The sequence below is a fragment of the Balaenoptera musculus genome, chromosome 20, assembly GCF_009873245.2.
Source record: "Balaenoptera musculus isolate JJ_BM4_2016_0621 chromosome 20, mBalMus1.pri.v3, whole genome shotgun sequence".
NCBI lineage: Eukaryota > Metazoa > Chordata > Mammalia > Artiodactyla > Balaenopteridae > Balaenoptera > Balaenoptera musculus.
In genome coordinates this window covers 16,040,878-16,051,952 of record NC_045804.1, presented here as the reverse complement: position 1 = coordinate 16,051,952, position 11,075 = coordinate 16,040,878, and the positions used below count along the sequence as shown (strand labels likewise).

The window sequence follows — 11,075 nt, the reverse complement described above, 5'->3', positions numbered from 1 at the left end:
GGCTCAAGTAGAACGTCTCCCACTTTTTCGCCGGCCTCTTCAGGGACAAACGACTCTGGGGCGACACCCCGCCAGCTCTCCTTCCCCAAGGAGCCCCGCGCCACCCGACAGACCCCGAGCGCCGCCTGGCCGCCCCGCCCCGCCCCCGTCTTTTCCCGCCCCGCCTCCGTCTTTTCCCGCCCCGCCTCCGTCTTTTCCCGCCCCGCCCCGCCCCGCCTCGCCTCGCCCCGCCTCCGTCTTTTCCCGCCCAGACCTCTCGCCTTCCGGAAGGGGGCGTGACCTCGCAGGAAGTTCTCGCGTTAGGGAAAGGTAGGGATTTCCGGCTCCGGTGTCATGGACGCCTCCTATTCTGAAGGTGCAGATGCTGCGGTCTGCGGGAAGAGGCAGCAGTTCGGGAACCGGTTTCTGAGCGACCCGGCGCGCGTCTTCCACCACAATGCCTGGTAACCACCCTGCCCCTCGCCCGGCCTGCGGTTCGCCCTCTGTCCCGGCGCCGCGGAGCGTTCCGAGAAACCCTTGACCGCCGGCCAGAGTCCCGCTGCCCTGCTCGAGGCGCTCTCCTCCAACGGGAGAGGCGCTCCGGGGCCAGCGACTCACCTACCCTCAGCGGGAACCTGAGGCCCCTAAGCTGCCCGTTTGATTTTCTCAGGGACAGTGTGGAGTGGTCGGAAGAGCAGGCCGCGGCGGCGGAGAGGAAAGTCCAGGAGAACAGTACCCAGCGGGTGTGCCAGGAGAAGCAAGGTGCGCCCAGGTGGGCCCACAGTGGTATAGACAGCCAGCGTACTGCTGGACGTGCTCTCCCGGAAAGGCCAGAGAACCGAGGCCGCCGGGTCTTTGTTAGTGGACTGATACAGAACTCGGGGTTAGAACGGGAGTGGGAGGGGATGGGCAAGGATGGGAAAGGGCTGCGCGTTAAAATCTTGGTAGGGCGTAGAGCGTGTTTTGGTTTTGGTTTTGGTTTTGGTTTTGGTTTTGGTTTTTTGTTTGGAAGAGGATAACCATCTTGATAGTATTTTCTAGTGATTTAAGTCTTTAGTTATGTTGACTAGATCCCTGTTAATATGGCTGGGATGTGGCAACCGTGTGGTCACATGATTGTCTTAGAGGGTGTATCGATACTTTCTACATCATTACACTTCGCTTGAGGAAATGTTGCCATTAAAGCTAGATTCAAGTGGTCAGATTCTAAATATTGTTGGGGGGATGGCTAATGAGCAGTGAATTATGTGCTTTTTCTTTGTGTGATGGCTATGAGGATTTAGGGCTTCTGCCAAGGAAAGATGGATGAAGCAGAGTGGAAATAAGTCTGGCCAAAGAAAAGGAGGCCCCTTCTGCAGAGGTGGATGATTTCACTGCAACATATCCCTAGATACTAAAACTAGGACTGGTTGGGCCTGTGTCCTAAGTGACAATTGAAGGTAGCACTAGGAATGGGAGAGTAGTACCCACTGAAAGAGTTCTGAACAACAATTAGAAGATTCCGGTTGCAAAATATTCACCCTACATAATTTGACAAAGACTAGATCAAAGCAAGTTAAGGTTTAAAGGGATTTTGAGAATCATGTAGTCCAATATCCTCTTTTTACAGTTAAAGAATCTTGGACCTCAGGACATTAAGTGCCTTGCCCAGAGGTAAGCAGTTAGTAGTGGTGGAATTGAAATCCAGTTTCTCGGGTTTTTATTCTCCTACTACACTAGTCAAGGCCCTGTATTGGCAAAGAGCAGAAAACTGAAATCTAGTTATAAACCAATGTTATCGCAAAAAAATAAATTAATAAAAAGGAAAAACTGAAATCTGGGACTGCTTCAGTCACCTTAAACAGCAGCTTTCTTTTAAATAGTCCATATCTTAGTCTCTCCTGTACTCTATCATCAAATCTCTTCTCATCTGAAGACATTTTCCCCTCTTGTCAGCATTTTCTATTTCCATTTTTAGTATCTATTAGTAGTAGAGAATTCATTTCTGGGCTCCACACTAAAGAATCACTGACAGAGGAACATAATGTAAAGAGCTACCTGTATCATAACCATTGATTTCACATGGGGAATAACTGAAGAACCTGGGACATTTAGCTTGTAAAAGAGGATTTAGAAGGGGAAATAACTGCCCTCAAATACAAAAGAGTTGTTCTCTTTGGCCCTGAGAAATAGTAGGACCTTTTGATCAGAAATGATTAGACAGATTTTTTTGCTTAATATTAGGATTTTCTAGTAGTTAAGAGCCATCCAAGGATGTGGGGGGAGATTTGATAGGTAGTAAGTTCTCTGGCAGAAGTTGAATTTCCTGGAAGGACAAGATACACAGCAAATTCAAGTGTGATAGGTGGTAGGACTAAATGACCACCAGCTCTGAGACTGTGGCTCTACTTGAGTATAACTTTTAGTACAAATTTTGGTGAAGCAGGATGGTGATTTACACTATATACAGATAAAATATTGAGAGATGGTTCTTAAAATTCTTTCTTAAATATTTACAGTTGATTATGAGATCAATGCCAACAAATATTGGAATGACTTCTACAAAATCCACGAAAATGGGTTTTTCAAGGATAGACATTGGCTTTTTACTGAATTCCCAGAGCTGGCGCCTAGCCAAAACCAAAATGACTTGAAGGATTTGCTCTCAGAGAACAAGGCGAGTGAAGTACCTGCATGTAGAAGCAGTGAGGATGGATCTGGTTTAATAATAGAAGAACAGCACAGTTGTTCTTCAGTCAGCCTTGGACATAAAACACAGCCACCTCCTGTGGAAGAGAATGTAACTCAGAAACTCCGTCACCTGGGAATCTGTGCTGATGAGTTTCCTGGATCCTCAGCCACCTACCGAATACTGGAGGTAACCTCCCTTTATTGTCCTGGTAGTGGCGTTAGTGAGGCTGTCTTTTTATGCACATAGGGTGGCAGTAGAGAGGCTGACCACCAAAGTAACTTCTGACTGATGAACTTGACTAGACTGGACCCATATGTTGGCCTGGAAACACCTCCATTTTTGAACTAATGAAATGCCCTAGATGCAGACCAGATACCTGGTGGTCATGGCAAACAAAGACAGATCACCTGCTATCTGGGAGCATTATATTGCATCCAAAAGTTGTAGCATCCTGCTGTACCTGCCATCTAGTAAAGAGTCCCAGGTCAGAAGACAACTTTTGTTACTTCTAAGATAGTTGTGAGATGGAGAGGTTAATTGGGGTGGTGCCTACTCTCAATTGTGGGAGAATTCTTGTCTTCTCAGTTTGGATGTGTGGCAGAGGCTAGGCTAGACCTGAAAAGGTGTCTAGGGTGGGCACTGTAACGAATATTCACAGAAGTGACTACACACTCCACCGGAAGCTGACTAGTTTTGGGACTGAGTCCTCTGGCATGACTTTGTGCTCGTCCCTTACCCAGCAGAATGGGACTTCTGCCTCTCTCTGCCTCATAGTTGTTACGGGGGTTAATTGAGATAAGGTATGTAAAATGACTGAGAATAGTGTCTGGCACACAGTAAGCCCTTAGTAAATGGTGCTGTTTTTATTATTACCACACCCAGCACTGAATTTAGGATGGTGTTGCCGTGGTCCTCCTTTCATGAATTTTTCAACCCAGTCTGCTAGAAACATTTTTCCAATAATGGTATAGTGGAGCTCAGTAAGAAAATGTTTTGTTTACAGGACTATTTGCCAAAACTCAGAAAGTAAAAGCAGCCCATGCCCTTTTTTCCAGACCATCTCCCTCCCGCTAATGAAAGCCCATGCTCTCATCTTTTATGGCTACCTCTTTAAGGGTTCCTGAGGTCAAGGGCAGGGAATGTCATGGGTACTATTTAGCTCTGGTCACTACACCTTCCCTAATACAATTACACAGGATTATCCATTGTTGATTATTTATCTAGCTTTAGGGAATTAATTCTTTGGAAAGTTCTGTGATTAATAGTTCATTTCTGTCTACAGGTTGGTTGTGGTGTGGGAAACACAGTCTTTCCAATTTTACAGACTAACAAGTAAGTTTGTTGTAAAGTTTAACTACACGACAGCAAAGAAGAGAAAAGTGAGGGGTTGTTGTTTCTTAGAAGTCTTACTGCATCCAAGTGGTAATAGTGGTTGTTGGGAACTGTGGGTTATAGGAGATTAGATGTCTACATTATCCATTTACGGATTGTTTTGACTTAATTTTATTTATAAGTTACCTTTGTTATCAGGGAAATTAGTGGGTATTAAACCTGTTACGTTGTTAATATATGGTGCCTTCATATTTTAACTCAACTACATAGGAAAGAGAATAGACATAGTACAGTTTGTAATCTAATTGTTGTGCTGTTTTTTCTGCCCATTTCAGTGACCCAAGACTCTTTGTTTACTGTTGTGATTTTTCTTCCACAGCTGTAGAGCTGGTCCAGGTAAGTGCAGTGCTCCTATCACTAATTTTCACTGACTTAAGGGGGAAAGGGTCTGCTAAAAATCAAGGTCTCTAGCTATTTTCTTATTGTACTGTGGTCTGAAAGTAAAAGATGTACTGAAACAGCATGGAGTAGAGGAAAGGGCCAAATGTGAATACAGAATCTGTTGCTTGCCTGCTGTGAAACTTGGGGCGGGTCACTTGACCTACCCAAACTCATGTTTTAAGGATTAAAATGATATGATTATTTCATTCAGGATTCTTTGAGTTACAAGTTACAGAAACTTCTAGACAAACTCAGCTAAAGGGAATGTCATAGAACTCAAGGGCGTAAAGTGTAGCCAGGACTAAAACTCAGCTCTGAAAAGGTGTCAGGTACCAAAGGCAAACTGGCTGGCTGGTGAGATGTTGCCACCCCCTCCTATCACAACACCTCCCTCAAGTTCACAGTGTCTTATCTCTCATTGCCCATTTGCCTTTTGTTTTGTTTTTTCTTTGCAGACCAGCTTTCTCTAATAGGTTTTTCCTGGTTTTGCATGTGGCCTTGGCCTCAACGTACTTGCCCCTCCCAGTCCCTTACAAGTCTCCCCTCTTTAGGTGTTCCCAGAACCTCCCCTGAGTGACAGTGTCTTGATTCCAAAGTCCCCAGAATGTCTGATTGACTCAACCCAGCTGACAGTCTGCTTGCCCTGTTTCAATTAGCTGTGGCTAATGAGGAACAAAATCACATTTTTGGAGAAGAGAGATGTCGATAGGGAAGTTACCCTAAAAATATGCGTATTACAATAATGTATGATGCTCCTAGCGTAGGAGCTCAGGAATTGGTAATAATTCCAGATTTTTTTTTTTTTTTTTTTGCTTCACTGCTTGGCTTGCAGGATCTAAGTTCCCTGACCAGGGATCGAACCCAGGCCCCTAACAGTGAAAGCATTCCCTAACTGGACCGCCAGGGAATTCCCAATTCTGGAACTATTCTTGCAAACCTATACCAGACGAATGTTGAGGCTTATCCTTAGTTAATTTAATGATAATAAATTGTAGGTTAAATCTTCCACATCTAGAGAGAGAGATTTTCCTGGAGAATTCTATGATCTGTGTAATATGCTGTAGTAGGAGTTTAAATCATGCTTTTTCAGTACATTTTGTTTTCCTCCTTATGAGGTTTCTCTTTGCCCTTTTGGTCACTTACCTTCCTGGTCATTTTCCAGTCCTCAGATCTGACTCCGCATCAGAATAAAAACTAAAATTAGAGGAGTTGGGAACGTTCCATTTTAAACATACCAATTAGATTCCACAGGGTCCTAGAGTTGTTCCTGATTCTTACCCTAAGAGTAAGAATGTTTGCCGTAATGGCAAGAACTATCTCCTCAGTGGGAAGAGGCGGTGATTACGTTTAAAGCAAGATAGCTTTTCTTGAGGCTATGTGAACAGTTTCTAGCCTGTGTCCTCTCTTCCATCTGTCTGCAGACAAATTCAGCATATGATCCTTCTCGGTGTTTTGCCTTTGTTCACGACCTGTGTGATGAAGATAAGAGTTACCCAGTGCCCGGGGATAGTCTTGATGTCATCATCCTCATATTTGTTCTCTCAGCAATCATTCCAGACAAGTAAGTTTTAGATCCCTTAGCCAGTAGCATAGCAAAAACAAAGCTTTGGTCAGGGACCTGGATATCAGAGTTGGAACCTAAATAAGAAGGATTTTATGAATGTTCTGATAGGCAGGAAGAAGCTCCTCCATCCTAGGAGCAATAGGAGCTTCTCAAATATTTTTCTAAATTTGTCTTGGAGTCCAACTTCTGGTTTAGCATCTAAACCTCTGCTTGTTGACTGCGGTGGTCGGTTCTTCTTATGATTATGGTTTAACATCCCCAGAGAGTGAAGGGGCTGTCTTAGTGGGTGTGTGGAAATTTCCTATTGACGATCACGTAGCATGATGTCTTAGAACTGTGGATGCCACAGCTATTAGAGAACATCCCATTATTGGCCTTTTAAATGCTTTCAATAAAAAAAGCTTATTAACAGCACAAAATTTACAGTGAAGTTTAACTCAGGTTTTCTCTGTTTAAGTTCTTCGGAAAACTATAGTACAGGAGAATTCCGTAAAATCACGATTAGATAAAAGGAAAGTCAGTTGGTTTACCCTAAAAGATACCATTAAAGTCTCCTAGACAGGCAGACCAGTTGTCCCGACAAAGATGAAATACTGTCTCAAGGAGGCAGTAGCATTCGGGGCAGTTGTGGGGGGTGGGGGGTGACTGACTCTCTCTAGCCCACATTTCCTCTAGGGTAGCATTGTGTCATCTGACCTGACAGGGATATTGTGAGTGAGAAATAAAGGCAGGTGGAGGACGGCCCAAACAGCTTGGCATGGTTTTAAACATTAATTGCAAAAACTTACATGGTGTACACTTTTAAAAACTGATATGGACTGAAACAAAACATTAAAATTAAAAATTCATTATTCAATATTTAAATAGACTTTCAAATGGTTTTCGCAAGTTTGAAGCATTTATACTTTTGCAGTGGTTAAAGCTGAAACCTGCACTGAGACTCTGTATATGGAAAGTGCAGTCAGAAGTGTAAAGCACTCTGCCCAGAGTTCTCATTTGCATACAGCCTGTATCACCATGTAAATTGTAAGTTCTTGAGGTTCAGTCTTCATTTAACAGATGGAAAGATGCAGCCTGCACTCAAAGAGCTTGGGCCCTAGTGGGGCAGGCCGGCGGGCCAACTAGCAGTCTCCACACCGGCTGGTCAGGGGTCCTCTCAGAGATCCGTGGGGACCTGGTGTAGGGTTGGCTTCCCCATGAGGAGTGGGAAGTGAATCAGGCAGAGAGCACGTAACTTCCCCCGCGGTGGACCTCTGCTGAAGAAGCAGGCCTCGTCAGACCTCTTCATACTGAAGGCAGTGGATCGAAGGCACAGTTGTGAGCAGGCAGCAGAAGGCACATGAGAGGTTTGGGCGTGTGCTCAGGTTATAACTGAAACAAGAGCAGAGGAGATTTCAGGACTTTTCGGGATATGCTACAGGGGAGAGGAACCCTATTCTTAAAGAGATCTGATCTTCATTCCCTGCTGTCCCACAGGATGCAAAAGGCTATCAACAGGCTAAGCAGGCTTCTGAAGCCTGGAGGGATGATGCTTCTGCGAGATTATGGCCGCTATGACATGGCTCAGCTTCGGTTTAAAAAAGGTATTTTCCCACTATAATCACAACAATGGCTTTGCCATAAGAATAGTCATACAAATCAGTGGAATAAAATAGAGACTCTCGAATTATATAGTTCCATACATAAAGCCATTAATACATGATAAGGGTGGTATGTTTTTGAAGACTTGTGTAATCTAGGTATTAGGGAGGTCTTTTTTAGAAAAAGGCATTTGATTACATAAATAGTTTTAATTGTGGTATGGCAAAAGATGCCATTAAAAAGTTAAAAGACAAATGACAGATTGAGGACAAATATTTTGAGTTAAAGGAACAGATAAAGACAATGTCAGTGCTCTTCAAGCAGGGCTGTTGGCAAATTGATAAGGGAAAAGATCAGTGACCCACCAAAAAACAGACAAGAAATGTTTTAGAGTTGATTTACTAAAGAGCAGATCCAAATGGCCGAAACCAAAACTTCAAGAAGATAAAAATAACAATGAGATACCTATTGCTGGCTGATTCAGAGAAAGAGATACACTGTTCCATTATTGGTAGAAATAGGAATGGTTACGGGTTTTCTTTAAACATTCTAGTGTTATCTATCCAATCCAACAGTCCTTTTGGGATTTATTCAAGAACCAGCACATAATATGTGTATAATAAGCAAAATCTTGGAAACAAAGTGACTGCCTCTGGATAGGGGAATGTTGTGCATATCACATGAGGTACACCCCATACCACTGGTCTTGGGGGGTTTCCATGCTATATTACCAAGTGAGAAAAGCGGTGTGCACATGGGTATTTTAAACTTAATCCCGTGTATAACAGTAACTGGGGAAAAATAAGATTATTTTGACATTCAAAAGGTATAGAAGGATTGATTACATGTCAGGTTGTTAAATTGACAAGGTCAGGGGGCTTAGCAGCAGGAGGGGAAGTGTGTGTCCTTGCTAAAAACAGTATATATGGGATCATATTTATGAATGTGCATGTGGATACGTGGAGAGACATGCAAAAAGACAGTCACTAAAACAGGAATAGTGGCTGTCTCAAATTTCCTTAAACTTAGCTATATTCCTTGAGGTTTTTTTAAACATGTTTTTAGAGGGGCAGAAGGCCGTTTAGAAAGTTGTTTCTGTTTTTAAACAAAGTGTATGCGCTATTATTTAATCGGGGAGGGAGGGGAAAACAAGCTATTTTCATCATGAAACAGAACTGTAGAACAGGGGGCTGAGAATTGCATGTGTTAGCTAACACTGAAGTTTGATTATTCCACTTGGGCTGCTCTTCTCCAAAGCACCATTCCTTTGTAGGAGAGAAATTGCAGATTCCTGCAAAGTACCAGTGTAACCAAGAAAAGGATCCGTTCTTGGCCCAAGAAATTGATATCTTGATGCACATTTGATTGGCAATGAAATTGAAAGAAGTGCTTTAAAGTTTCTCTGGTCTTTACCACATCACTCTGCAGGTCAGTGTCTGTCTGAAAATTTCTATGTGAGAGGCGATGGCACCAGAGTGTACTTCTTCACACAAGGTATGAAAGCACTCGTCTTTATGCTGACAGCCCCCACAGGGCCAGATTACATGTTCCTCCGTGTGCTTTCAGAAGTGAAGTCATCTGGCCCCTTCTATCTTTTGCAGCCTCGTCTCTGCCCTTCCCCACCTCTCAGCCTACCTTCAGCCACCTTGAACCACTCACTGTTCTCCAAGTAGGCTCAGCTTGTCGGGGCCTTCTGTCCCTCCTTTGCTCTTCTGCTGGCTGCTCTTCCTCTCTGTCACTTTGTCCAAAACAGGAACCTGCCCATTTTGCAGGACTCCACTCTAGCCGTTTCAGCCTCTAAGCTGGGTGGTACCTTAGGTGCACCTGAGTTACAGTGAACTCATGGCCCCCTGGATTCCAGGTGTAACTCAGAACTGCTCTCCTCTGCTGCTTGTCCTGCTGCCGGTTTCTTCCTCCTCCAGTGCCTTATGAATGCTTCATTCCTGGGCCGTTTGTCAGGTCACATACTTTTTTGAGCCTTTAGTTAGTGATGGAACCTCTCTCCTAAAAAAAAAAAATGGCTTTGACATGCCATATATATCAGTTTTTGCATATAATTGTAAGGTGTACATAGAACCCTAGAAAATTCTTTCCCATCAGCTAACTCTTAGAGGGGTTCTCCCTGTGGATTCCAGGCTGCCCTTCACACATGGTTTGCCTTCCCCTACCTAAATGTGGACTTGCTGCTACCAAGCCGCTACTGCATGTGTAACTAAACAATACTGCTCAAGCCACTTAAAATCTATAAATAAGGACAGCAATCTCACAGAGTGCCATTTAACATGGGAAGTGGTAGGCACAGTGCTTTTTCTTCAGGGGAAAATATGTAAACATCTCTTTCCAAACTAGATGAACTGGACACACTTTTCACTACTGCTGGACTGGAAAAGGTTCAGAACCTGGTGGATCGCCGGTTGCAAGTGAATCGAGGGAAACAACTGACAATGTACCGAGTGTGGATTCAGTGCAAATATCGTAAGCCTCTTCTGTCCAGCACCAGCTGAGAGGCACCTGCTCCTGACAGGCGAGGTCATTGGGGCTTTTTAAAAAGAACGTCCACAAATGGTGTCTTGTAGATATTAAACCATGCAAGGGTTCCAACAGATTTGAACCTAGGAAGAATTATTTTATATCAAGATTCTAACCGTTTTTTATAAAGCAGAAACTAACACACCATTGTAAAGCAATTATACTCCAATAAAGATGTTTTAAAAACAACAACAACAAAAAAAGATTCTAACCATTTTTGCTTCATAGTTGTGAAGCCCTGTGATATATACTTTTCTCAAGATTTTTTCTTACTTGGAGATCTCAAAGAATCTTTCTTGCCATTTTGTAACTTAATAGTTGAAATGTTATTCATGGGAATCAAAGAATTTATTTCCATGTGTAAGTATTATATATGGTGAAGTGAATGACTAAGTTGCATTAAATTAGTTGAGGATTCAAATGCCTGGACTAAGAAACTGATACAAAGATGACTAAAGGTCTCATTCAGTGGTCATCAGGGATGCCAATTAGGAAGAATCACCTGTCTTTGGATATTTTCCTGACTCAAAAATAGAGCATCAAAATATGGTGTCCTTGTTAAGTATTTGGTCATGGTCTCCGCTTGACGTTAGTTCCATGGAATTTTAAGTACTGTTTCCCCATCTAAGTAACCTGCATGTAAAAAAATTAAAAGGATCTTCACTTTTAGGAAATTGTCTTTCTGTGTGTGCCCTTAAATGTTTGACTGAGAGACATTTTAGCCATTTCACTTCTGAATGTGATCCTTTCATCCCTGTTACTTTTTTAATGTGATCGCCCCCGTTGATGGTCCACAAACTATATGATGTGTTCTTCATTTTACCGAATTAAGAATTTTCAATTCTTCATTCCTACATTTTGGGTTTTTAATGCAAACTTTAATATTCTCATAATCGTTTATTTTATTTATAAAAATATATCATAAGCATTTATTTTAATAATTCCAAACTTATAGAGAAGTACAGTACCAGAAATACT

At 42.8% G+C, this 11,075-nt stretch overlaps 1 protein-coding gene across 4 annotated transcripts; it reads left to right on the top strand.

Annotated features, from left to right (window-relative positions):
• Positions 1-296: 296 nt before the first annotated feature.
• On the top strand, positions 297-10,768 carry METTL2A (methyltransferase like 2A). 4 transcript variants are annotated; one of them, XM_036838071.1, is made up of 9 exons: positions 297-443; positions 650-741; positions 2,478-2,836; positions 3,933-3,982; positions 4,318-4,378; positions 5,845-5,984; positions 7,464-7,570; positions 8,997-9,062; positions 9,918-10,768. In XM_036838071.1, the coding sequence occupies exons 1-9, from the start codon at positions 334-336 to the stop codon at positions 10,070-10,072; spliced, it is 1,140 nt and encodes a 379-aa protein (XP_036693966.1). In that variant the 5' UTR covers positions 297-333; the 3' UTR covers positions 10,073-10,768. The 4 variants fall into 4 exon arrangements, 3 of the variants coding, with proteins under 3 accessions (XP_036693966.1, XP_036693967.1, XP_036693968.1); XM_036838072.1 differs by having other exon boundaries at positions 318-443; positions 650-751; positions 9,918-10,754; XR_005017964.1 differs by lacking the exon at positions 8,997-9,062 and adding an exon at positions 8,842-8,996 and having other exon boundaries at positions 324-443; positions 9,918-10,051.
• Positions 10,769-11,075: the final 307 nt, after the last annotated feature.

Bases quoted from the DNA above. Each gene is read 5' to 3' on its own strand.
- METTL2A (XM_036838071.1), top strand. From the start codon at position 334: ATGGACGCCTCCTATTCTGAAGGTGCAGATGCTGCGGTCTGCGGGAAG. The intron at 4,379-5,844 runs GTAAGTGCAGTG...ATCTGTCTGCAG, and splicing joins CAGCTGTAGAGCTGGTCCAG to ACAAATTCAGCATATGATCC. The intron at 7,571-8,996 runs GTATTTTCCCAC...ATCACTCTGCAG, and splicing joins TCAGCTTCGGTTTAAAAAAG to GTCAGTGTCTGTCTGAAAAT.